The sequence below is a fragment of the Nannobrachium achirus genome (assembly GCF_963921795.1).
Source record: "Nannobrachium achirus genome assembly, chromosome: 23".
Lineage (NCBI taxonomy): Eukaryota > Metazoa > Chordata > Actinopteri > Myctophiformes > Myctophidae > Nannobrachium > Nannobrachium achirus.
The window spans coordinates 37,185,903-37,212,825 of NC_137830.1; the positions used below are offsets into that span (position 1 = coordinate 37,185,903).

The 26,923-nt window shown below is 42.1% G+C and overlaps 1 protein-coding gene across 2 annotated transcripts in view; it reads left to right on the forward strand.

Annotated features, from left to right (window-relative positions):
- LOC308309095 (plasma membrane calcium-transporting ATPase 1-like) overlaps positions 1 to 26,923 on the forward strand; it is a 104,564-nt gene that overhangs the window by 70,989 nt on the left and 6,652 nt on the right. The window contains exons 14-22 of one of the 2 annotated variants that reach the window (XM_080754560.1): positions 3,340 to 3,519; positions 4,132 to 4,219; positions 4,907 to 5,013; positions 5,790 to 5,981; positions 10,965 to 11,178; positions 13,302 to 13,513; positions 15,994 to 16,101; positions 17,248 to 17,436; positions 18,930 to 19,022. In XM_080754560.1, coding sequence (XP_080610686.1) covers positions 3,340 to 3,519; positions 4,132 to 4,219; positions 4,907 to 5,013; positions 5,790 to 5,981; positions 10,965 to 11,178; positions 13,302 to 13,513; positions 15,994 to 16,101; positions 17,248 to 17,436; positions 18,930 to 19,022 — 1,383 coding nt within the window. The remainder of the gene's footprint in view (positions 1 to 3,339; positions 3,520 to 4,131; positions 4,220 to 4,906; positions 5,014 to 5,789; positions 5,982 to 10,964; positions 11,179 to 13,301; positions 13,514 to 15,993; positions 16,102 to 17,247; positions 17,437 to 18,929; positions 19,023 to 26,923) is intronic. The other variant, XM_080754561.1, reaches the window with a different exon arrangement.

A 26,923-nucleotide genomic window follows, 5' to 3' on the forward strand; every position in this document is an offset into this window, starting at 1 on the left:
AAACCGTCAGATTCCACAGCATGCACACGCAGGTGGCTTCCGGGGGGCTCTTTTGGGCTCTTCAAAATAAAGCGTAAGTGAATGGTGGCGCTCTATAGCCAAAATATAGGTTAAATGACGTCCAATGTGTTAACCCATTTAGAACGGGTACACATTATTGTGTATCATTATTTTATGCTTTAACTATTGAAAAATAGCAGATATACAAGCTCACAGCGTGGCACCGAGTGCCGCGCTGCGAGCTTGTAGATCTGCTATTTTTGAAAAATCTTGAAAATTTGAATTTTGACCCGATTCTATAAGTGTCTTTTGAATCCTTCTAAGATTTTTTTGAAAAACCCTATGTTTCTATGTCAGCAATCTGGCCAGCCATCGTCAAAGAAAAGGTCCTTTTCACTTAAATGGAGCTCAGTTAGTCTGTTCTTGAGAGACTACTGTGTCAGTGGTTCTCAAGCCTTTTCATGTGAAGGACCCCCAAAATTATATTTATTTGGCCACGGACCCCCATCTCAAAATATTTAGTTCCAGGGACCACCCAGAAGCAAAATTTGAGTTACAAACGTTTTCGCTTTGAAAATACATATATTCAAAGATTTGCACACTTTTTCAAAAATAGCAGATCTACAAGCTCGCAGCGCGGCACTCGGTGCCGCGCTGTGAGCTTGTATATCTGCTATTTTTCACTGGTTAAAGCATTCAATAATTCTAGGCCTAAATGGGTTTTAATTCATCTGCCTCTGCAAGGGTTTTTGAGCGGTGGTAGACCGCTCCATAGCATGGCCGTGTGTGTATCCGTGTATCCGTGTATGTATGTATGTATGTATGTATGTATGTGTGTATGTAGCCTGATCTACCACTCAGTGACCAGAGAGGGTGCTCTTGAGTCTAGTCTGAGCATCAACTGCAATACTCTCTCTCTCTCTCTCTCACACACACACGCACACACACACGCGCACACACACACACACACACACGCACGCGCACACACACACACACACACACACACACACACAACCACCGCTCAGTTCACACGGGTGTGATTTTACCTTATTTTTCGCCGGCAACAGGAACGCACCATGTGGCCAGCATGTAAACAAAGAGCACATGTCCAGGCTATCTACTGTACTCTCCATGGCCGCGGTTACATCAAGCTACCTGTAACTGATATTTACTGAAGTCAAGATTTGCTATTTTGCTGTAAACACAAGAGAACAAGGACAATGCCATGCCAGGCCAATGACATCACAGGGGTTAAATTACACGTGCGCAAGTCCCAACTTAGACGTTTTTCAAAGGCACAAAGTATTGCTCATGGAACGCTAAGCCTGAACCCAACACCGTATCACAAAAAGTTTGAATATGGAGAATCCGTCACTGTATGTTTTGAAAAACTAATTTAAGTGACAGCGGTGTAAGTGTGTCTGTGTGCTTTGTAAATATTGAACCAATGAAAAGTATTAACAAGAGCGAACACTTTTGGACATACAAGGGTTCCACCTTACAGTGACAGTATAAGATGAGACATCCCCAGTGTCGGGCAGAAACCTCTCATCTCCATATTGTCTCCATAAACCTTGTGTTTTTTGTTTTAGTTTTTTGTAAATTATCCCATTCAGGCCGGGAACACATTTTGCTGTTTGGGAGGGGCTTACAGTACATGTACAGTATGTAGCAACATATTTGTTTTGGAGGCTAATTTCTGATTTAGCCCTATTCTATAGGTTAGGCCTAAATGGGTTAAAGGGATGGGACGATATGAAAATGTCATATCACGATTATTGTGACAAAAGAAATCGCGATTTACGATATTATCACGATAATCAAAATCCATTATCCTGGGATGGAACAGTTGCCACAAAATAGCCGATCTACAAGCTCACAAACGTGACACGTTGAGAGCTTGTAGATCGGCTATATTTTGGCAAAGACATTTGAAAGAGGGTGAAAAAAAGACTCTATCAAGTACGTATGTTATAAGCACCTTCGAATTATAGAGGGTTTAAGTGTTACCGGATATGCAGCTCGGCAAATAAAAGGTGAATTGATCCCAGTGCATGACGGAGGACGATATCCCGATAAATTAAATCTCCACGATGCGATTATCGTGAGTGTTTTTATCACGATAAACGATAATATCGCGTATCGTCCTATCTCTAGTAGATTTAATTTAATGCCCTACTTGATCATAGTACAGCACAACATACTGTAGTGTAAAGCATCTAAAGTGGCAGACCTGCAAGCTCGAAGCGTTGCGCGAAGCAACACACTTTGAGCTTGTGGATCTGCTACTTCTGCTGTTTTGGACAAGGTTTACAACCGAGACGAAATGTGAGATATATTTAATATTGTGCATCAAAGAGATGCTGTACACACATGGCGCACAGTAGCCACTCAAGCCTTATATACTTCACTGCAGGATGAGTAGCTAAAATAGCACATTGCGTTACACTTTATTTTATTGTATCACTGACTATAATGACATGCACCAAAACAACGACGTAATGTTGAAAGCATGGACTGTAGAACATATGGACAAAATATGGAGGTCACGTCACCCACTGGTTTCTACGGACCCATTTTGAAGCCACTTTTTTGACAAATTAAAATCCGCCATCTTGGAACTTCCAGTCCCGAAAAGCAACTGTAAACGACTGCTATTGGCCACAGCCGCAGCCATGGCGGGTCTTCAGTCAACTGCAGTCGGTAGAGCCAGTAGATGCCCATACCCTACTTCAGGGGTGGGCAACTTTGATGACGGAGAGGGCCACTACATTTTCACACTCACTCCAGAGGGCCACAATGCATATACATAGCAAAAATAGCAAAAATTCAAATGCATTTATATGTTCTTATGTTAACTTTATGAACTTAAATACAAAAACAATAGACATAAAAAATACAATAACATTTTAATACTATTCATTTAGCTACTAGTAACAGCTGAAATCAATAATATATCAGTATTCCAGTATTAACCTGTGGGCCACATTAAGTGAAGGTGGGGGCCGCATGTGGCCCCCGGGCCACCAGTTGCCCATGTATGCCCTACTTCATCATACATTGTTAAATAAATGGGAGCACAATTTACTAAATAATTGAAAAAAATACTTTAAACTAGTGATTGAGCTAAAATGCAATAAAATCAAGTACAAAGTCCTGCCCAAAACCTCATTCCCTTGAATGGAGTAAAGATTATTCCGCAGCCAGCAGGAGGGGAAATGGCGACGTCTGCTGGGCCATTAGTTGGAACTGCATGCTTATAATGACTTCCTATTTGGCCTCAGATTCCAACGGAGCTTCCTTGCCGCCTGGTTGAAAGTACTCTGCTTTCCTCTCCAGGTCCCAGACGCCATCAAGAAGTGCCAGCGGGCGGGCATCACGGTGCGGATGGTGACCGGGGACAACATCAACACGGCCCGAGCCATCGCCACCAAGTGTGGCATCCTGCTGCCCGGCGATGACTTCATTTGTCTGGAGGGCAAAGACTTCAACCGCAGGATACGCAACGAGAAAGGAGAGGTGGGTAGTAGGAAGATTCAGAAAGGGGTTTTCTGGGGCCATTTCTAGCCCAAGGAATGTTTTTTTGTGCAAAACAAATGCTTGCAATGGATTCAGCATCATGACAAACCCCTAGTTAGACCCCTCACATCCTACTTAAAGCAGATTTTTTTTGTGGGTATTTTCCTCCTGTATAGAAAGTCGATGGGAGCCCAACTTGATTTGGCCGCTGTGGCCGAACCCCGAAGGTCGCCGACTCGGGCGACCTAGCTAATTCATTAGAGCATGCCCTGGGCTACATCTGTGCAAAATTTGGCGCTTTTAGACTCATTAGCACGAATTGACCATGTTATCTCCCTAGTGCCCCCAACTATCCCCTCCATCTCTCCAGCTATTTTCAAACACAAGTTCACAACATACATTTTCAGGGGGGGGACAACAATTTTATCCAGTCAAGGAGAGAGGGCTCCTAGAGGATACAACAAGTGAAATTGGAAGTGGTGAAATAAAAGAATGGGTGTTCCCCCCCCATCCGCAGAATAGGAAGGCTAGGGTTCATGTGGTCATAGGAAAACTCACTGTACAGTAAATTGATATGGAGTCGGTCTAATAACATTCCTCGTGTTTTCTCAGATTGAACAGGAGCGCATTGACAAGATCTGGCCCAAGCTACGAGTGCTGGCTCGTTCCTCTCCTACAGACAAGCACACTTTAGTCAAAGGTACGTGTTCGTTTTCCTCCGTTACCCGGTTAAATTTAGAACGGGTACACATTATTGTGTATCATTATTTTGTGCTTTAACTATTGAAAAATAGCAAGCTCACAGCACGGCACCGAGTGCCGCGCTGCGAGCTTGTAGATCTGCTATTTTAGGAAAATCGTGAAAATTAAAATTTTGACCCGATTCTATAAGTGTCTTTTGAATCCTTCTAAGGTTTTTTGAAAAACCTATGTTTCTATGTCAGCAATCTGGCTGGCCATCCGGAAAGAAAAGGTCCTTTTCACTTAAATGCAGCTCAGTTAGTCTGTTCTTGACAGACTACTATGTCAGTGGTTCTCAAACCTTTTCATGTGAAGGACCCCCAAAATGACATGTATTTGGCCACGGACCCGCATCTCAAAATATTTAGTTCCAGGGACCACTCCCCAGAAGCAAAATTTCAGTTACAAACGATCGCTTTGAAAATACATATATTCAAGGATTTGCACACATTTTCACGACTTTTTCAAAAATAGCAGATCTACAAGCTCGCAGCGCGGCACTCGGTGCCGCGCTGTGAGCTTGTATATCTGCTATTTTTCACTGGTTAAAGCATTCAATAATTTTAGGCCTAAATGGGTAAATATGTTGTGTCGGGGTGTGTGTGTGTTTATGGATAATTTGACCATGCGCCCTCCCTTCCCCCAGGCATCATCGACAGCACGGTGTTGGAACAGAGGCAGGTGGTGGCGGTGACGGGCGACGGTACGAACGACGGACCCGCCCTGAAGAAAGCCGACGTGGGCTTCGCCATGGTTGGTTATGTTGCTTTCACCGCACGTTTCGCCTTTGTGATGAACGGGGTCAATTTTGTAGAACTAAAACTATGGCGAGACATGTCCGTCTCCTACCTTTTTTCACTGACGAAAACTAAATAAAAACGTAATAAATATACAATAGATATCGTCGTTTTCGGGTGGAAACCTTGTCCAAAACCGTTTGTTTTGTATTCATCATTTTTAAAATGATTTAAACTAGTGAAAACAGCCGATCTACAGGTCGGCTGTTTTCACTACTTTTTTGCGATGGCCATATGATGAAGCAGTGCTTTACTTTGTGAGAAAATGTACAAATTTGAGACTTGGAGATACAAGGTGGAGATACAAGGTTTCTCCTCGACAACGACGATATGTAGTGTTTGACTCATTGAAAACAAAAGTCCCGGGTATCTTTTCAAATTACTTGTAACTGTAATAGTTTTAGCCCTTTCAGCCCTAATATCTAGTGATAGATACGTGGGCCGTGTGTACTCCGCAGGGCATTGCTTACCCTGAAGAGTTACTGTACATGGCCAAAGAGTTTTGCAACGCGTTGTGAGCTCGTATATCTGCCATTTTCAAACATTTCGTACTTTTACTTTTGGTACTTAAAGTACATCTTGATAACAACACTTTCATACTTTCACTCAAGTACATTTTGAATTCCGGACTTTTACTGGTAACAAGAGTATTTCCATATTGCAGTATTGATACTTAACGTAAGATATGTGAGTACTTTTTCTGCTGTATAACATCCGTGTTCTTCTGGGCAGGGCATCGCCGGCACCGACGTGGCCAAAGAGGCCTCTGACATCATCCTGACCGACGACAACTTCTCCAGCATCGTCAAGGCCGTGATGTGGGGCAGGAACGTCTACGACAGCATCTCCAAGTTCCTCCAGTTTCAGCTCACCGTCAACGTGGTGGCCGTCATCGTAGCCTTCAGCGGAGCCTGCATCACACAGGTTAGATCAGTGTTTCTCAAACTTTCACATTTCAAGGTCTCCCCATAACTCATACAGTGCCAATGATGTCTTTAGACGTCTTTGAAAAGATGTCAAAATGACCTGAGATCAGAAACATGCTTTTCTCTGTTTGTGTGTTGGCTCCCTTGTGTGGCTGTTGGAGAAATTGCGTGTTCATTCTAATGGATGGACTTTTTTTTGATTGATTCAGCTCTATCTCTGGAACCATTTGTCTGATTGACAAAATTCTTCTTGCCACTGAATCACAACGACCGTGTCTGTTTCTGTGATCGATCAGTGGGCCCCCCCAAACAAATATTTTTTCATGAAACAGTAAATAAAAACATACAAAATCTCGGCACCTGGACCTTTTTTTGCCCGTGGCATCCTTAGAGTTAACTCTGACAGTGTACAAATGGAACCAAATGAACCCAACAGGGTTCATTTGGTTCCATTTGTACACTGTCAGAGTTACAGACTTGTATGGGTCAATTTAGACCCCCATAAAGGAACCCACAGAGTCCCTGGAATCCACTTTGAGAACCACTGGGTTCGATAGATCAGGGTTTCCCAAAGTGGGTGCTGTGATGCCAGTCCCGGGGTGCCTCCCAATAATTTGATGACATTTGGAATTCATCAATACACTACATCAATATCACTTCACCATGCTTATTAGTAAAACAGTCCTGATTTGCACTGTACTTGATGAGTTCTTTTTCCATCTACGTCCAACTCTCTTCACCAAAAATCGCAGGTCTTCAAGCTCACAACGTGACGCGTTGTAGATCGGCTATTTTTGGTGAACCTTCCCCTCCAGAATAGGGATGCTGGGGTTCAACAACTTTAAACGTCAGGTATAAAGTTACTTTCAGTCAGTTGTGATGGAAGCTGATATCTCTCCATGACATACAGGTAGCCTACCGTGTCTCAGGTGGAAAGATATGCATATTTACGTTGCGTAATATGATTCTAAAAAACAAAAAGAAAATGTGTAAAGCAGGGGTTGACACTAAGGTCTCAGAGGCACTTGCAAGTCGGGCAAGTACAGGTAATTTTCTACTTGCCCAAAGGTCATGCCCACTTGCCCGAAAAGTAAATCGCCCATTAGAAAATGCTAAGTTAAAGGAGCTATAGTCAACTTTTTCATTGTAGGGCAGACACTTTGTTTACATCCTAGTCTATAGACTAGAATGTAAACAAAGTGTCGGTCTGACAATGGCCAAAATGATTATTTTATCATTATTTTAAGCTTTTTGTGGTCATTTTTGATTAGAAACACGTATATGAAGCTTATTTTTTTATAAAATATTTTCGAAACATTATTTTTATTTTAGCGTCTGACTATAGCTCCTTTAAGTTTTACGCTTTAAACATGTCATACAATGACATGTCAATATGACAACACCTATTTTTAAGTATAGCAGCAGTGAAAACAGCACATTATAGGTGAGCACTCTGGCCACGTTCAGGTGTTTAGATATCTGGTGCTGTGTTTATAGACGGTTGCGACCCCTCTCAAACTACAGTAGCACTTGCCCGGTCGGGCAACTGAAAGCAAACTCCACCTGCCCGAAGGTTTTATTTACCTGCCGGGGGCAGGTGGGCAAGCCTTAGTGTCAATGCCTGTAAAGGGCTTTGCACACAGACGCGTTTTTTTTTCGCATGGAAAAAACGGACGATTTCATTTTTCTAAAGGAAACAATGATTCTCCATGACCTCATGCACACCGGCTCTGAATTTGCCATGCGGCAGGTGGCTGCGGCTGTGCGTTTTTTTCCCGATCAAACCCAGTTCGATTTGTGCGTCTTGTCACATACGGTAAAAACTCATCGACTCCTTTTCAGATCCGCAGTGTGGATTCCGCACAGCCTTGCACACCAAATCCAATGTGTTTTAATCATGCAGCAAACGGGGAAAAACGCAATGTTTGAAAATCACGCCTGTGTGCAAATCCCTTAATTCAGGGGTGGTGAAAAATTCAGGGGTTAGATGAAAACGATATTTACAGGCGTGCCCTGAATGATATAGATACTGAGATAGATACTCTTCACTCAAACCTTGTGGCAAAACCATGCAGTTGTTGTTGTGGTTTTATCGTTCACGGCTTCTTCTGAAAATGACCTGGGTCCCATTTGAGCCGCTGGTGGCCGTGTTTCACCCCTGCTGACTTTGCCAAAGGCTTTGCTTTGAGCCGGTGAGGTTCGCCAAACCTTTTCATGTCAAGGACCCACACAGGCTTTAACTGTCCCAGGTGCTCCAGTGTCAATCTCTTCTGTATACAAAAAAGCCTCAGATTTACAATGTGTTCAAAGACAGTTGCTCCGTTGTCAACAAATAAAAGAAAATGTGTCAAGAACAGAAAGCCAGAATGAGGTTGGGTAGACTAGAGCAACACTTAACGGGGACTCTGCGTCACCACGCTGCTGCTGTGTTACAGCATCATTCTCTCTCTCTCTCTCTCTCTCTTCTCTGTCCAGAGGCTGACCCATCTGGTCACCCTGACAGCGGCCACATTAGTGTTCATCCAGCTAAGACATTGTTGTAAATTGGGGTCTGCGCAGTTGAGCACAAACCCCTGTCTTCAGCTTCCATCTCTGCATACGCTGAAAGTCACCACGGTTCAGTGTTGGAACTTAAAAGTAAACGTAGCAATACCACAATCTGAAAATAAAAAGGCCTATTATGATTGATGATGTCTACAGTGGCGTCAGTTCAGCAAAAGCTAGGGTATGGCAAAGATGGGAGTCCTCATGGAAAATGGGCATTACATTTTTGATAACACGGCTCTATTGTGAAAATAGCAGATCTACATGCTCACAACGCCTTTTGAGCATGTAGATCGGCTATTTTCACAATGTCTGATTTTTTTTTTTTACTTTTGTCATTTTTTTTTACACAGGTTTCTACGGGTTTCTTGGGCTGGATATGGCAGCCTGGAATGGTTTTTCAATTGCAGCTAAACTTAGCATGTTAGTAAACGTGCCACAATTAACAATAATGCATTGCACCTGTGCAGCTGACCTACGGAACCTGGGAATATACCATTTTGTCAAGCTGGGGAGAATACAAGTGTGGAGAATATAATTATAATACCTTGTTAAAGTGACCATTATGTTAAATTTTGCATTTGTTGTTATTTTACTGTAATTTAACAACATAATAACCAGCGCAGATAGACAAAGAGACATTCATGGATTTATATTTAAAAGTAACTTTTATTTTCCCCCCTGGAGCCAGGGTATGGCAGCTGCATACCCCCGCCATATCCAATTGACGCCCCCCGGGATGTCTACATCTTTTTATCGCGGTGTGCTTGTTTATCAGTTGGTAAATCCTGTGGTAGACGTGCTGTGTTTCTGTAAAGTCGCTTGTAAAAATTGGTAGTTTCGGGGTTGTGTATTTTTCAGAAACCCGTTAGGATTTAGAAGCCCTCAATCCCCTCATACCTGACTAACTACCTCTCCAAAGTGCGTGACACCCACAGCCACAACACCATAGAGGCAGTGGATCTGGTACTACCCGAAATAGAACAAAACATGGGAAAAAATTGTCATTCTACTACTCTGCCACCAAAATGTGGAATGAATGCCCTGACACACCATCCATTAAAAGACGTGAATCACTGGTTTCTTTCAAAACTGGCCTGAAACGAACAACCAGGAGACCACAAAGGGGAGGTAAATGCACATTCCCACAGAAAGGAGGCGTCACTCACTGTCGCAGCTTTTTATTTTTCTCCTTTGTACATAATAGTAAGAATAGTGTTTTGTACATAATAGTAACAATAGTGTTTTGTACATAATAGTAAGAATAGTGTTTTGTACATAATAGTAAGAATAGTGTTTTGTACATAATAGTAAGAATAGTGTTTTGTACATAATAGTAAGAATAGTGTTTTGTACCTATTTGTTGGTGACATGTATTATTGTGCAAATTTGTCATGCTATGTTGATGAATTGAATACATAGAAACCGCAATAATAGAAACCGATCCCCAGGACTTTTTGTTTTTGTTTTATCCTTTTAGCCTTATAAAGGGGTAAAATCCTTTTTTTTTCTCCTTTTTTTCTTTTTTTTTTCTTCTTTTTTTTATCCTTTTAGCCACCACTCTGTGTAACTCTAATTTCAGTGGTGGAAAGTAACACTTACTCAAGTACTGTACTTAAATATATTTTTTTTGTATTTTTACTTTACTGGAGTATTTCCAATTTTCAGTACTTTTCCTTCCACTACATTGTTGCGAGTCCCATAGACCTTATTCACACCGTGGCCATCTTGGATCACATGACCACATGGGATAGCAGCCTGCATTACAAACCATTGTGAACAATAGAGCGATGGTCCCAAAATATGAGTTCTGTTCAACCAATTTCTTTTGACCAAATTGACAAATGGGCAGATGACAACATCAACATCCCCAAAAGGATTAAATAGAAGGGCTACAGTAACTGGATTGATTACATCCATGGTAATGATATTCAAGGTAAGTTTGGTTGCAACCTTACTGTGTACAAAGACTTGCTATCTGTGCAGTGCTTGCTCCACCATCATATTAACTATTTGTTGTTAAATTGTTCCTGATTAATATGCAAAAATCACGATACTGTAAGTTAATATGATGGCAGAGCAAGCACTAGTCTGCACAGATACTGTAGCAAGTCTTTGCACAGAGCAACATTGCAACCTAACTACAATGAATATTGTGGATGTACCCTTCTATTTAATCCTTTTGGGGATGTTGATGTTGTCATCTGCCCATTTGTCGATTCGGTCAAAAGAAATTGGTTGAACAGAACTCATATTTTGGGACCATCGCTCCATTGTTTACAATGGTTTGTAATGCAGGCTGCCACCCCATGTGGTCATGTGATCCTCTCCTTCTTTCCTGTCAATCTTCACTGGAAAACAAAACCAAAAGCTTTTTCCACCACTTGTATTTTATTTGGCTTTTATTAATCCCACGTCGTGTCTCTCTCCCTTCCAGGACTCTCCGCTGAAAGCGGTGCAGATGCTGTGGGTCAACCTGATCATGGACACGTTTGCGTCGCTGGCCCTGGCCACCGAGCCCCCCACGGAGGCCCTGCTGCTGCGCCGGCCCTACGGCCGCAACAAGCCGCTCATCTCCCGCACCATGATGAAGAACATCCTGGGCCAGGCCGTCTACCAGCTCATCGTCATCTTCACCCTGCTCTTTGCCGGTAAGGGAGCGCAGCAGAGCGCCGCTCAGTGGTGTTCAACCCAGTGGTTCTCAACCTGTGGGTTCCTGGACCCCCAGGGGTCCCCAGATGATTCACTTAACGTGCAACATTGTTTTCTCACTCGGCAGTAAACAAACCACCATGAGGTTTATGTGTATAGAATAGAGGGTATCTGCACATTTCTAAAGTGACAATTTAACTGTCCTACTGCCAGATGTTATTATTTATTTATTGGGGCTGGTGCCAGCAAAAAGCAGCTTACCTTTGCGATGTTATAGAAAATTATCTATTGGTTCTTTCTAATCTAAACTAATTCATTTTACAATGGACGGTCAAATGTGTACTTTGGCAATACTGGCGGCAGAGGGCAGCCTTATGCTCCGGTTGCCATACATTCAGAGCATAGAAATGCATTTTCTAGATCAGATCCACAGAAAACGTCCAGGAAGTGATTTGGGACTCCATTATTGCTAACGTGCGGTGGATTTTTGAGAGCAGCGTTACGGGAGATGTTTTTACTGTGTACACGGCGGCGCGACCCCTCATCAGCTTACAGTCATCAGACGAGGTAAAAAGAACGAGCCGTATTGGCAACGCGCCGCCGTCAAAATTGGGCCGAACGGGAACGTCCGAAGCAGTAAAAGAGTTAAATTAAGGACTTTTTAATACTTCTAAAATTACTAATTAAACATAGGCCAAATTGTCAAATATTAGAGGCAGAAATTGTGAAAATAGCAGATCTACATGCTCACAACGCCTCACAACAATGCCTCAACTCTGCTCGGCAGGGTAGGGTAGGGTAGGGGGGTCCCCATTTAAAATATGATTATTTTGGGGGTCACAGTCTGAAAAGGTTGAGAACCAGTGGTGTAAACTAACCAAGTACATTTACCTTTTTAACATTATAATGTTATATATTAAAAATGGGTCTTGCCACAGACACATTTGTTCGTGCACAAATCGTGAAATTTTTTTAATATTAATGCTATCTTACTGTTTTGCCAATTATTTGGTATAGATGTATGTGTGGAGTCACATTGCCATCTACTGGCAACATTGGTGTACTACTGCTGTTGTACATAGATGTTTGATATTTGTTTTTTCTACTATTATTAGTTGTCTTTCATTTATTACTATAATCATTATCGTTTATCATGATGATTTAAATGTATCGTGGAATTGTCCTCCTTCCTGCACTGGGATAAATTGACCTTCTATTTGCCGAGCTGCATATCTGACTGGTACCACTTAAACCCTCTATAATTCTTAATTGACCTTGAAATAACGTACTTGATACGGTCTCTTTTTTTTTCACTCTCTACCAAATCTCTTGGCGATGTACAAGCTCACAAGGCGTTGCAAGATTTCCTATTTATCTTTTTTTTTGGACGATAATCACAATCTGGGAGTAGAACCCCAGATAAATCCACTTTTCTGAATTCTCTACCATTGGTCTGAATGGAAAGCCGGATGTCTGGGTGGCCTCATCTCCCGAAGGATCATGGGAAATTGAGTCCCTGCCTTACTGCGGGGTGTATCAGACGAACGTCTGATTATTAAACAATGAAAAGACTGATTTAGGCGTTTTGGTGTACAGTATATGGCGGCCAAGTTCTCTAAAATCCGAAAACACGTTTTGGCGTGAATGGCGTCTAAAGCAGGGGTCTTCAACGTTTTCAGGCCAAGGACCCCTCAGTTGAGAGAGAGATGAAGCAGGGAGGGACCCCCACAACCTTTTCATAGATTCCATATAGTTTCATCGTTTGACATCACAATCATCAGTGTATTTTGGATTCATGTCAATTTGTGTTTTCAGTTATTTAACCACTTGAGCCGTCATTACCTAATAAACTTGACCTTTCACTCTGTACTTAGTCTGCTCTTTTTCCCCTCTACACTAAACCTCTTTGCCGAAAATAGCCGATCTACAAGCTCACAACGCCTCGCTCTGCGAGGCATTGTGAGCTTGTAGATCTGCTTTCAAGTTGTTAATATAAAAAGGATTGGAAGATTTGGAGGACCCCCTGTAGTAACTCTGAGGACCCCCTAGGGGTCCTGGACCCCCTGATGAAGACCCCTGGTCTAAAGTGTTAATAATCATCTCTGTTTCCCCCCTGCCGCAGGCGAGAGGATATTCGACATCGACAGTGGGCGGGACGCTCCGCTCCACGCCCCGCCCTCGGAGCACTACACGATCGTCTTCAACACCTTCGTCCTCATGCAACTCTTCAACGAGATCAACGCCCGCAAGATCCACGGCGAGAGGAACGTCTTCGAGGGCATCTTCAACAACATGATCTTCTGTTCCATCGTCTTTGGCACCTTCATCATCCAGGTACGGGGACCCCCAAAATGATGGGAACCACCGTCCCAGAGTACTATTTCTATGTATTACCTAGTGTTGTCCTTGCTTTCTGTAAATCGCGCTGGATTTAAAGGACAACTTTGTTTTTTTACAACATGGGTTCATATTTTAGATTGTAATTAGAGAAAAGAAAATATGAGTGTTAAAATGTTTTCATTTACTGCTTTCATTTTTGCTTTTATTGTTTTAGTGATTTTAGTATTTTGATTTCAGTGGGTGGGGGCATGCGTACAACTTAAGTGGCTAAACATGTCTTTATAGACACAATGAATAACCTGGCAATTTCTTTATTACTATTTACACCAGCCCCCATAAGTCACATCTGCCCACGAAAGATTGCGGTGCATATTGGGAATGGGCTTATTGTGTCTAAAAATACATATTTAGTCACTTGCATGCATGCCCCCAAAACTGGGGGCATGCATGCAAATCAAAATGGTTAAAATCACTAAAACGATAGAAAGAAGTAAATGAAAACATTTTAACACTCATCTTTTCTTTTCTCTAATGGCTATCTAAAATATGAACCCTTGTTGTAAAAAAAAACAAAGTTGTCCTTTAATGCCTACATTGTAAAATACTCTCCCTACTATTAGTTTCCAAAAAAACAGCCTGTTGGCCGCAGCTGTGTGACCACGCTGCTGTGACCTTTCAAAAGCCAGCAGAGAGAGACACACACACACACACACGCACACGCACACGCACACACACACACACACACACACACACACACACACACACACACACAGTACTAAAGATACTCCTGGTCAAATATTATATTACTAAAACACAAAGTACTCGTGTATACTCCTGGTCAAATATTACTAAAACTACAAGTACAAGTCGCTCAGTCAAAGTTGTACTTGAGTTAAGACTCAAGTACTTGCTTTTGAAATAATGTAAGTATTCAAAAGTAAAAATTGCAAAGTAAATTGTCTTTCTAACGTCAATGCATTGAAGCATTAACATTTCTCATTCTCCCCCAAAATGGACAGATTTTCCAGGAAAAAAGCAGATCTAGCAGCTTGTAGATCTACTATTTTCACAATGAAATATGGCAATCTACTTTTTTCCTTTCTTTGAGAAATGTAGTTGAGTGAAAAATACAATATAATTGTCTTTGAAATGTAGTTTAGGTATCCAAAAAATGCAAAATACTCAATAGTAAAGCACAGATACTCAAAACCTTTTTCTTAATTATCTCAGTACTCAAGTTAGTAAATGTACTGCGTTAGGGTGCCCACGCACCAACATACCTATGAGGGTGGAATCCGCGTTCCGCCAATGCATTTCAATGAGAAGGGGTAGGGTTCATGTCAGTGGAGGATATCTGCGCTCCGCGCAGACCTTGCGTTTATGCTGGAGCAAATACATTCTCCACGCAGATTCTGGTTTCCCCCCTCTGTCCAATCGGGTGAGTCGAAGGTGTAACGTTCCGAGACTCGGAGGGAGATGTTTTGTTTTGAAGAGTCTCATGCATGCATTAGACATAATAATTTATATCTGTGGTCTCATGCACCCAAACTCTTCTCTTTTTAGCTTGTTGTTGCATCTCCCCTATCAATAAAGCAAGGGCGAGTAGGCTACGGCTACCCTTCGCCTGTCCATTATAGAGTTGACACGTAAAGATGATGATAATAAAGCCTATTAAATTGATAACCTCGCAAGTCGCAACGTAACCTGGCTAACGTCATGGCTTTGGGACGGGAATACGCTCTCTGCGTTTTCAGCGACGGGAATACGCTCTCTGCGTTTTCAGTCAGCCGCGCACCAAAAGAATTTATCCGCTGCCGACCGTATTTTGGTGAGTGGGCACCCTTACAGTGTAAACCACTGGTCAGCACCCCACTCTGACCTTTCACAAAGCAGTTTGTAATGTGTCTATTCAGACGACACAAAAGCCCAGGTGGACTCCCTGGTTGCGTCCGCCCCCACCGCCATAAAGTGGCGTTTAATCTTCCTCCGCTGTGTGGTACTTTTAGAGCGCTCTGTGTTCCGCCTCTTCATGTTCGCTGAAAAGGGCACCCTGTACTCAAGTACAATTATGAGATATTTTTACTTTTCTGGTGTATGATATGTATGATATGTATTTGGCCGCTTACCCCCATCTGAAAAGGTTATGTCCCGGGGAAGGGTCTGTGGCACAAAACGAAGAGATTGGTGTTAAAGAATTTCAAAATTATTCAAAATGTTGCTAACACATTCAAGATTTTTTTTATTTTTTTTATCACACAATTTTGAAACCTCCAAACTCCACACAGAAAGGCCCTTTTGCCAACCCCACCGCTGATGACGCGGTGGAGAGAAAACGCCCACAGCGTCCCTCGGCAGGAATCGAACCCAGGACCTTCTAGCAGTGCAGCGCCAGCACTAACCACTGTGCCACTGTACCATTTCTACGAGTTTACTGTATTAACTGTCCACTGTTCTTCTGTCTTTCTGCCCTCCAGTTCGTCATTGTCCAGTGGGGAGGGAAACCATTTAGCTGCGTTGCTCTGCCCGTCGACCAGTGGCTCTGGTGCACCTTCCTGGGGTTCGGCAGTCTACTGTGGGGACAGGTAAGTGTTTAAATCATACATGGGCAACTGGCGGCCCGGGGGCCACATGCGGCCCCCACCTTCACTTAATGCGGCCCGCAGGTTAATACCGGAATACTGAATATATTATTGATAGCTGTTTCAATTCCAAACATGACCTGCTTTAATTCCGTCAGTCTATATTAGTAGCTTAATGACTTGTACATTAGTATTAAAATGTCCTTTATGTCCAATCTATTTGTATTTAGGTTCATAAAGTTAACATGAGTATATAACTAAATGCGTTTGAAATTAAATAAAAATGTTACATTACAGGATTCCAATTAATAAATAACAAAAGAATACAGTATTCCAATTCAAAAGAAGCAAAAATAGCCGATCTACAAACGCATCGCGTTTTGAGCTTGTAGATTTTTGCTTCTTTTGTATGAGATACTAGAATGACAAAGTACGACGTAGCAATATGCAATGTGGCCCTCTGGAGTGAAGGTGGAAATATAGTGGCCATCATCAAAGTTGCCCAACCCTGGTTTAAATGGTTAAATGTTTCTTGAATTAACTTTTCATGAGGGGGGGAGGGGTTGAAATTACATATTTGACCTCCAAAGGTTTACGGCATGTTGTGAGCTTGTAAATCTATGTTTATTTTAATCAAATAAAATACTGTAGAAATTACTTAATATGCCTTCACACTAAGTCGTAGCGAGGTGGGGTGGGATGTGGTTGTCCTTGAAGGATTATAGGAAATATGCTAATCCAGAGCTCTGAAAAAGGTTGACAACCACTGAGGTAAGAAAACAAACCAGCTACCAGCTTTAGATTAAAGTGCTAACACTGCCCTCATGTGGAAGGAGTTGGCTTAATGGAATTAGTGTAGCACAAAGTGGTTCTCAAACATTTCATGTCAAGGACAAAGACGATACAGAAAAATAAAACATCCTTATGAATTCCAATGTTACAACAATGTTATAACACTAGTGTTATAGGGTAATGTTCAGTCTCATTCACTTACTATACAATATACTATAAAGGAAAAAAATGACTCCCAAAAAAAATCAATTTTAATATTCTATTGCTCTGGTGAAGATGTTTTTTGGACTATTTCGAACACCATACTTTGACTCAAGTGCTGGTGTTTGAGTACTTATATGGGACTCTGCCGTCCAGGTGATCTCGTCCATCCCCACCAGTCGCCTGAAGTTCCTGAAGACGGCGGGCCACGGCACCCAGAAGGATGAGATCCCTGACGAGGAGCTGGAGGACATGGAGGAGATGGAGGAGATCGACCACGCCGAGCGGGAGCTTCGCCGCGGACAGATCCTCTGGTTCCGAGGTCTTAACCGCATCCAGACCCAGGTAATGCTGTCCAGGCCGCAAACCCCAAGCACTGCGTCAAACACCACCCCGGCACCGCGTCAAACACACCAAACACCACCCCAGCACCGCATCAAACACAAGCAGGGAAATCTAAGCCATAAACTTTTAACTTGCTACTGCTCCTCCAGCATAAGAATCTATCGTTTGCTCTCTCTTTCAGTCTCTCTCTCTCTCTCTCGGCATGTCCCTTGAGAAAGAACTAAAAACAAACGAAAAGCTTTTTTTCTCCAATCTCTTTTTTTTTCTTCTTTTTTTCTTTTTTTTCAATCTCTCTGTGTTTGCTCCCAATCTGTTTGCAAACAAGTTTTCTGTCTCGGATCTAGAATCTGTCTGCTTTTGAAACCAAAAACCCAGTCAAATAAAAGTGAACATTTGGAAAAGGTTTTTATCGATGATGAGGTGCCAGCTACTGGGTGTCTTTAAGGTCGGTCCACTGGTAGGATTGGAAGACCACAAGGATTCTGCAAAGCAAAAAAGGTGGGGGTGAGGTCAGACTGCGGGGGTCACAGCCCCTCCAATCAGTGCCTTTAACCCCCCCTCCCCTTCCCCTCTCTCTTTTAACTACTATTCCTGAACCCAATCTCTTAAATGATATATATATTTTTCCCCCTATGATTATTGTTGCCTTTGCTTTATTTCTCTCTCTCCTCTGGCTCTGTGTGTGTGTGTGTGTGTGTGTGTGTGTGTGTGTGTGTGTGTGTGTGTGTGTGTGTGTGTGTGTGTGTGTGTGTGTGTGTGTGTGTGTGTGTGTGTGTGTGTGTGTGTGTGTGTGTGTGTGTTGTCTTTTTATTATTATTTTTTTTAGGGCTGCAACTATCTTTGATATATATATATATATATATATATATATATATATATACTGCATACTTTTAATCAAATCAAATCAAATGTTTTTTTATATAGATAAACAAATCAATGCTAAAAATTTCAATAGATTTTTTTTTTAATTGACCAAGTCGATTAGTCGGATTAACCACTTAAGCCTCGTGTTGTGCTTTGCCGTACAACGGTATGAAAACAGACGATATGCCAAGCCGAAAACGTGTTTTGAGGCTATTTTCAGGAACTTTTTGGGCATTTTATTTTTCATTTGGTTCCATTTGTACACGGAAACCTTGAAATTTGAAAGTTTGAGAAACACTGCTCTAATCAATTTAAACGGATTAGATTGCTTACCTCAAAAATACATACTACCTGGGCACTTCAATAACGACTACTAAAACGAAAAACTTTTCAGGTGACTGAATTATGACTAAAACGAAAAATAAGTTTTATTCAAAAGACTATGACTAAAACTAAATCAAAATTAGCTGTCAAAAACAACACTGCATCTCCTACTTGTAGATCGATTACCTGTTGCACCCCTACTCCTCTTTTTGATTTCTGTTTGTGTGGGCGATTCCCTCCTTCCTTCCCTCCTTCCCTCCTCCTTCCTTCCCTCCTTCCTGTCAACGCTGTCTGGTTTCTTGCAGATGGATGTTGTGAGTGCGTTCCAGAGTGGAACTTCCTCCTTTCAGGGAGCGCTGAGGCGGCAGGCCTCCAACTCAAGCCAACAGCAGCACGATGTAACCAATGTTTCTAGCCCTACACATGTAGCCTTTACTACTACTACTACTACTACTACTACCACTGCTACTACTGCTCCTCCTCTTCCTGCTGCTACTACTACCGACACTGCTTCTGCCACTGTGGGGTGTGAGTGTGTGATGATCTCCTCTAGTGCATGGTGACGTCAAAGGTAGGGGAGGGTTGGGATCCGGAACCGCAGAGAAACCGTAGTAGGAACCGGATCCAAAAACATCAAGGAACCGGAGTTGGTTCCATCACATTTAGAACCATTTCTGGAACCGTTTTCTGTCGCACTGGTCAGAGCTGGTGTGTGGACTTCATGTCTGCTATACTATAGACCTTATTCACACCACGGCCATCTTGGATCACATGACCACATCGGGTGGCAGCCTGCATTACAAACCATTGTAAACAATGGAGCGATGGTCCCAAGATATTAGTTCTGTTCAACCAGTTTCTTTTGACCAAATCAACAAATGGAATCCACATCCACAACATTCATGGTAGTTAAGTTGCAATGTTACAAAGACTTGCAACAGTATCTGTGCAGACTAGTGTTTGCTCTGCCATCATATTAACCTGCAAACTTAAAATATGGATGTGCGCTAAAACTGCCGGGAAATAGCTATATGTTATCAACATGATAGGGTATAATTTCATTGTTTTCAAAGCCATGATGATAAACCACCACAAAAAGACCACTAGAGTGCGCCATCTTAACACTAAAACCTTCAGAAGAAACCATGTTTAAATCATGTTTCAAGGATGGGAAAGTGACGTCGCTCCATTGATTCACAATGGGAGATCAGCGGCCCGCCATCTGTGCTCAATCCTGTTCAATTCGTGCTTGATTGTCTAAAACCACCATCGGTCTGGGCAACGGATCGTATGCGAGAAAAAGAACCTCTGGGAACTCAGATTGATCGTATACAGACGCCACACACAAAGTTTCCGAATCAAAATCCGACCTAGTGAAGCTGCGTAAGGGTCGGATGGTTTGCATTGAGCCTAACGGCTAGCAGATGCTATTGTAAACAGGAAGGCCTGGTTTAGCGGTGACGTCATAATCGTATCCTTTTTTTTTTCACGGTCTCGTGTTATTACCAGCTGAAGGTAAGGAAACCGATTTGCTCCGTATATTAACCCAAATAAAAGCTTAAACAATGCTTTTATATGAAAGTCGATTAAAGTCGATCGGCAGGGACGTCCATAATGACATAGTCGATCTGCGAGTCGACCGGCGCTAAGTGAGTTAACTTACTGTATCGTGATTTTTGCATACTAGTAAGACACCTGAGGGTGGAATGCGCCAATTCTTGACTATCTGGCCAACCACAGCGTTTCTCTGACGATTCTAGTTGTTGTCATTCTGGGGGGAGTTTGTTCATGTTTTTGTGAGGGTATCAACCCTAGGAGACACGGGGAGAACATGCAAACTCCACACAGAAAGGCCCTATCGCCAACCCCACCTAGGGTGTGAGCGATAGGGCCTAAACATGGAGATGTGGAGAACACTATATATGGAGATAGTCCAGTCCATCATGTCATATGGGACTACCGAGTCAATGGCTGTCTGTCTGTCTGTCTGACTGTCTGTACAGGAAGTGATGTCACATGACATACTTTTTATGCCCATATATGAGTCATTCTGTACCACATCTCCATGTTTAGGCCAAACAGGTTCGCTCCATTTCTCCATGTATAGGTCCAAATGCCCAACGTCGAGCTTGACAAGGAGGATACCGCACATTGTACCTCATCCACCCTTTCTTCTCTCTCCTTTTGGTATCTTTATCCTCCTCCTGTTTTTCTTTTTTATTCTTCTCTTTTTTTCACAGCCGCCCCCATATTTACTTTAGAAAATATATATTAAATTCTAAGAACGTTTTGAGTACCAGTTTGATACAAGAGCGAATAAGCGCTACACTTCTGGAATCCTGTGCGTCGACTTAAAGTCGGATCCAGGCCTAATAACTTTATATAGCCGCCCCGTTGCCACCTCCTTGTTACATTTTCTTTTCTGAGACACATTGTACCTCATCCACCCTTTCTTCTCTCTCCTTTTGGTATCTTTATCCTCCTATTTTTTTTTAGTCTTGTGTATCCTTCTCTTTTGGCTACTGTCTATGACGGTAGGTAGTCCCATATGACATGATGGACTGGACTATCTCCATATATAGTGTTATCCACATTTCGTGTAGCCGCCCGTACAGGAAGTGATGTCACAACTCGCTGACATCACTCCCGTACAGAAGGAAGGTTACAGAAGGAAGGTTACGGAAGGAAGGAAGGAAGGTCACTCAAGCGACACGGTTTTTCAGAGTATATGCGACCTTCGGTCGCATTTGTACACAGTAAGGTTGCAACCAAACTTACCTTGAATATCATTACCATGGATTTAATCAATACAGTTACTGTAGCACTTCTATTTAATCCTTTTGGGGATGTTGATGTCATCTGCCCATTTGTCAATTTGGTCAAAAGAAATTGGTTGAACAGAACTCATATTTTGGGACCATCACTCCATTGTATACAATGGTTGTAATGCAGGCTGCCACCCGATGTGGTCATATGATCCAAGATGGCTCTAATAATTATAATTGTGCATTCCCACAATGACATCATAAAAATATTAACTCATATTTTAAGATGACCTTTTAAAGTGACAGTACCCCTTTAGGTGACAGTAACCCTTTAACTGTCTGAACGCACCCTAAGGGTCCATTTGGTTCTTTTTTTTTTTACACCCTCAGAGTTACAGACCTGTAAGGGTCCATTTGGAACCGGAGTCGTCAAAATCCTAAAGGATCCCAACCCTAATCAAAGGTCAAGTTATGCTTTGAGCGGTGACAAACGACGCAAAGCACTGTTTTCTCTCTACGCTCCTGAGTTCTGAGCGTTCAAGCTTTGTTATGGCGACTCAACAACAAAACATAAACCTAAAAAAACGATTTTTTTAAATGCATATAGGGATGGGACAAAATGAAAATGTCATATCACGATTATTGTGACCAAAGAAATCACGATTTATGATATTATCGCGATAATCAAAATATCCCAAACATCCATTATCATCCTGGGGCGGAACATTTGCCAAAAAATAGCAGATCTACAAGCTCACAGTGAGCTTGTAGATCGGCTATTTTTTGGCAAAGACGTTTGATAGAGAGTGGAACAAAAGACTATCAAGTACGTACGTATATTATAAGTACCTTTCACCAATTATAGAGGGTTTAAGTGTTACCAGATATGCAGCAAATAAAAGGTGAATTGATCCCAGTGTATGACGGAGAACGATATCAGTGTTTTTTATCACGATAAACGAAAATATCGCTTATGCATATCATATTGGAACATAATTGTCAAACAGATAAAACAACAACAAAAAGCTCAAGAGCTTATTTCCATTGATTGATTAGATGCAGGAATGCTAAATGGACAACGTACAACTCAACTAATTGATGGTTATTGGTCCAGCTGCTCTTAACTCATTCTGAGCCCCAGACATTAACGGATTATAATGTCCAAAGTGCCTCCCTCAGGGCCCATTCACTCCCGTTGTCTTATTTTGAAGGCCAGAAGTCCATAGCGTAAACACTTCCGGTCTGACGTCATCGCGTCCTGCGCCGGAATCGATCTTTGTTTACGTGGTGTCATGGCGGCTCGGATCGATCCTTTTATCCATGTGCTTTATAAGATAGCATCTGCCTCCATCTTCGCCTCTAAAGTGTAGTTTTGAGATAATGGACATTAAAGATGAGATCCCCCGTCCACCTCAATGTTATGGATGGGACTATTTTGTGCTCGTGGAGCCGTGATGATGCGAAATCAGCGACGGATTTCGTCTCCGGACCTCCGGCCATTGTTCTCGGTAATGTATCCGCCGTTACAGTAATATATTACTTTTCGCGAGATATCTCGGCAATGGCACTCCAGATACTCGAGTACATTTCGCGAGATATCTCGGGAATGGCACTAAATCGGTTAATGGAGGATTTGATGTAATGGCTGTTTGTACAGCAGATATATTGAAAATACCTCACTTCCTTAGGTGTTATCAATGATACTGATGAAGGCTCTGTTCCATTCTTGTCAAACAGAGTCAGGGTGCTGATATTGTACATGTTGGCTCACTGGAAACACTCTCCTACATCCGTGGGTCTCAGGGACCTTCATGGTTTCTTGTGGGGGTTCCAAATGGCCCTTAGGGGTGTGTGAGTCTGAGAATGTAGAAATGGAACCAAATTAACCTCGATTTGGTTCCATTTGTACACTCAGAGTTATGTGACGTCGTTTAAATTAATTACGTTTGAGAACCACTGTGCTACACTAAATGGAACAGAGCCTTAATTGAGTACCTGAGACGAATATATATATATTTTTTTTAATATCGATATTTTTTGATTTACCAGACTGTAAACCACAAACTAGTCATTTTTAATCTGTTAAATTGTTAATGCACCCCCCCCCCCCCCCCCTATGTTGTTCAATTGTCTGTTTTAATGTTATCTGCTCCCTTTGTCTGCTGAATATTGCTTGTACGGACTTATACTGTTGTTCCACAAACTGTTGGATATATACTGTTTTTACACTTTACATTTACAGTATTATGTCTTATAATTCCTAATATATATATATATATATATATATATATTAGGAATTATAAGACATAATACTGTATATGCAAATCTTATTCAACAAAAGGGAATGAGATGAGGGAATTTAACAGATTAAAAACTTCTATTTTGTGGTTTGCAGTCTGGTAAATCAAAAGAAATCTATATTTAAATGTTTTAAATATGGACTTAGACTGTTTTTCGTCTCAGGTACTCAATTAGTTTCATTGGTACGACCTTTGAAGGAAGTGGGGAAGAGGCCCAGTTTCTGTCCAATATGGCTGCCGTGCATAGCGCTTGAAGGCGCTATGCACGGTCTCATGCCGTCCACGTAATTTCCATGTCGCTTTGACGTCACTGCCGTTGGCGCCACACTTCATTCAACACTTGTCACACAAAGCATAAATTAACCTTTACTTACCTCACTTCTGTCCCTCTTTCTAACATCTTCCTCTTCCACTCTTCGCTTAACGTTGACATGTTTCTCATACTCCTCCTAATGTCACCCTCTTTTTTTTCTTCCACTAAAACAAATCACAGCAATAAATCACATCTCCCGTGTTGCTTGGATAACAACCGCAGTATTATCATCTATGTACTATATATTATTATCTGTGTCTCATGTTGTTTTGTTCTGCTTCTGCTTTGGTCAATAATAGAAATGTGGTTTAATTAGGGCTGTCACCATTATGACATTTACATGGGATTCACACAAATTGCGATTTAATTGTGTTTTTATCGTTTTTTGAACACTGGAACCTAAGAATACAAAGGGTATTTCTGTTTGGCTTTAAAGTTGCACAAGGCAGATAATATGACAAATAACCTGAAAGACATTACTGATCTACAGGCTGCTATTTCCACTATTATTGAAAATGTTATATTAAATAATATGAAAATGTTTCAAAATGGAAACGATAATGGGAAATACCTTTTATTGTATACAATCTTTAATTGTGATTAGGCAATTATGTAATAATTGTGACAGGCCTAGGTACAATTAACTGGGGGAGGGGAGGAAATGTTTTGTATCCGTATTATTATTGGTCTCATTTTGACGAGTCACCAGGTTTGTGTGTCGCTGCCTCAGTCTGCGCTCTGCCCCTCTAGTGCCCCCTCTCGTGGGTCTCATGTGTGTCGCAGCTTTCTAGATTCCAAAGCCGGGTAAATATTTTGAGTATATGCCCATGGTCACACACGTACTTTTACAAAACAAAAAGAAGTGTCAACTGCGGGAAAAAAAACACCCCTCAAAATGTCAGTTGGTGTCCCGTACTGTACGCCAACAGCTCTGCAATAATAACGACCTTTCCCCCCCTCTCTCTCTCTTCGCTGTTGCTTGTTTCTGACTCTCTCACTCTCTCACACGGGGGGGGGGGGGGGGGGGGGGGGGTTACCAAGTGGAACATTCTCAAACTGTTTGTAAGAAGGAGGGCTCGCGCTGGCTGTGAAATCCTTAGTCTATTCTAAGGTTGACAATGGAGGGCTTGCGATGGAACTGTGTGTGTGCGCGTGAGGGTGCAAGGTGGTTTTGGAATGGTCCGCTTGTATTCAGTGCAGAATATTATGGTTGACTAAGAGCTTGCTCTTTACTTCTTCCCTTGCAAGATGTGTGTGTGTGTGTGTGTGTGTGTGTGTGTGTGTGTGTGTGTGTGTGTGTGTGTGTGTGTGTGTGTGTGTGTGTGTGTGTGTGTGTGTGTGTGTGTGTGTGTGTGTGTGTGTGTGTGTGTGTGTGTGTTCAACAGGCCACTCTTTCAGAGCTTCACAGACAGGACATCTGACCAACTGTGTTTTTCTTAAATGTGTAACAGATGACTTGCAAACATTTGGAGGAACAAAAAACTACCCTGTGCCTGAATGTGATCATTGTATTGTATAACGTTTGCAGAGCCGCCTTGAGTGATGTATTGACGACAGATCCAGGCTGCGTATCTCATAATTGTCCAAGAAACAACTTGTAATACATCGTATACTGTATGTATCTGTCTTGCTCTAAGTCTAATACAGTGGTTCTCAAAGAGGATTCCAGTGGACTCCCAGAGGTCCTTGGGGGGGTTCCAAGGGGTCCCCAGCTAAATGTGTTATTACAGCCTCATAATCATTGTAAACACTTTTATCCATTACACGTACGGATATAATGGATAAAAGTACAACTATATACAGTTATACAAGCTTTTATATCTGCTATTTTTAAACATTTTGGAAATAATCTATTTGAATAATTGTAAATGTTTCAACCCAATTCTTTTCTGGGGGTCCCTGGCATAAAACAATTTCAAAGAAGTCGTTTGAGAACCACTGCTCTAATAGGCTGGGTTTGTTCATAAACACTCTTAAAACCTGTTGTCTTTTGAAGAACGGCTGACTTCACACTAAATCTGAACCATTTCCTTTCAGATGCTCTGACGATGAGATGATTATTATTCAGGAACTGGGCTGGGCAGTATGTGTGTCACACACACAACACACGCACAGAATATATCAATACATTTATCCATATCGATGATGATGTGCGACCACTTTACATAGGTCTAGGATTTTGGATATCCTCCCCCCCTTCGGGCCTAGGGAAGCCTAAGCCGCAATTCCCTCCTTCCCAGTCCCGAAACACAACCAAGCAACACCAGTTTAAAAGTCCAAAAGACAGCCTGTTTTGAGGACCCGTGGGATGCTTTTAACCTCCGCCTTCCCAAAACCAGAGAAAGACACAATGGCCACAATAATATTAATAATCAGACCTGGTTGCTTGTTTCTCTCTCACAAACAAAACCTGGCAACACTGGGTGATCAGATTCAGAGATATGTTTATCTTAACACACAGGGACGTGCTGGCCATTGGGAAAAACGGGACAACTCCCAAACGACCGGTTCATTCAAAAAAATCACAACGCCTCGCGCCGCGAGGCGTTGTGTGCTCTCTCTAGCAGCAGCGCTATAGAGAGATCTCTCTCTCTCTCTATAGTGCGCAATGAGGGCCTCTCCAACTCTTTTCCCCGGACTGAATCAGGGGCCCAGCACGTCCCTGTTAACACAGAAGGCTAACAAGCAGGCTGCAGTAGACACATGCTGCTCACGATGCATAAATGCATTTTGTAGCGCAATAGTGTGGATATGTGTGCATGGCTGGCTACCAACAGGGAGGGAAACATCGGAAAAGCACCGTTGATAGCACGGAAGATAGACGCTTCGCAGTTGCGGACATGTTTAACCGTTCTGGCGCTTCTTCAGCAGCCTTTGCTATAGATTTCAGCACTTTTGCGGGAATAGCATGGTGCCCTGTG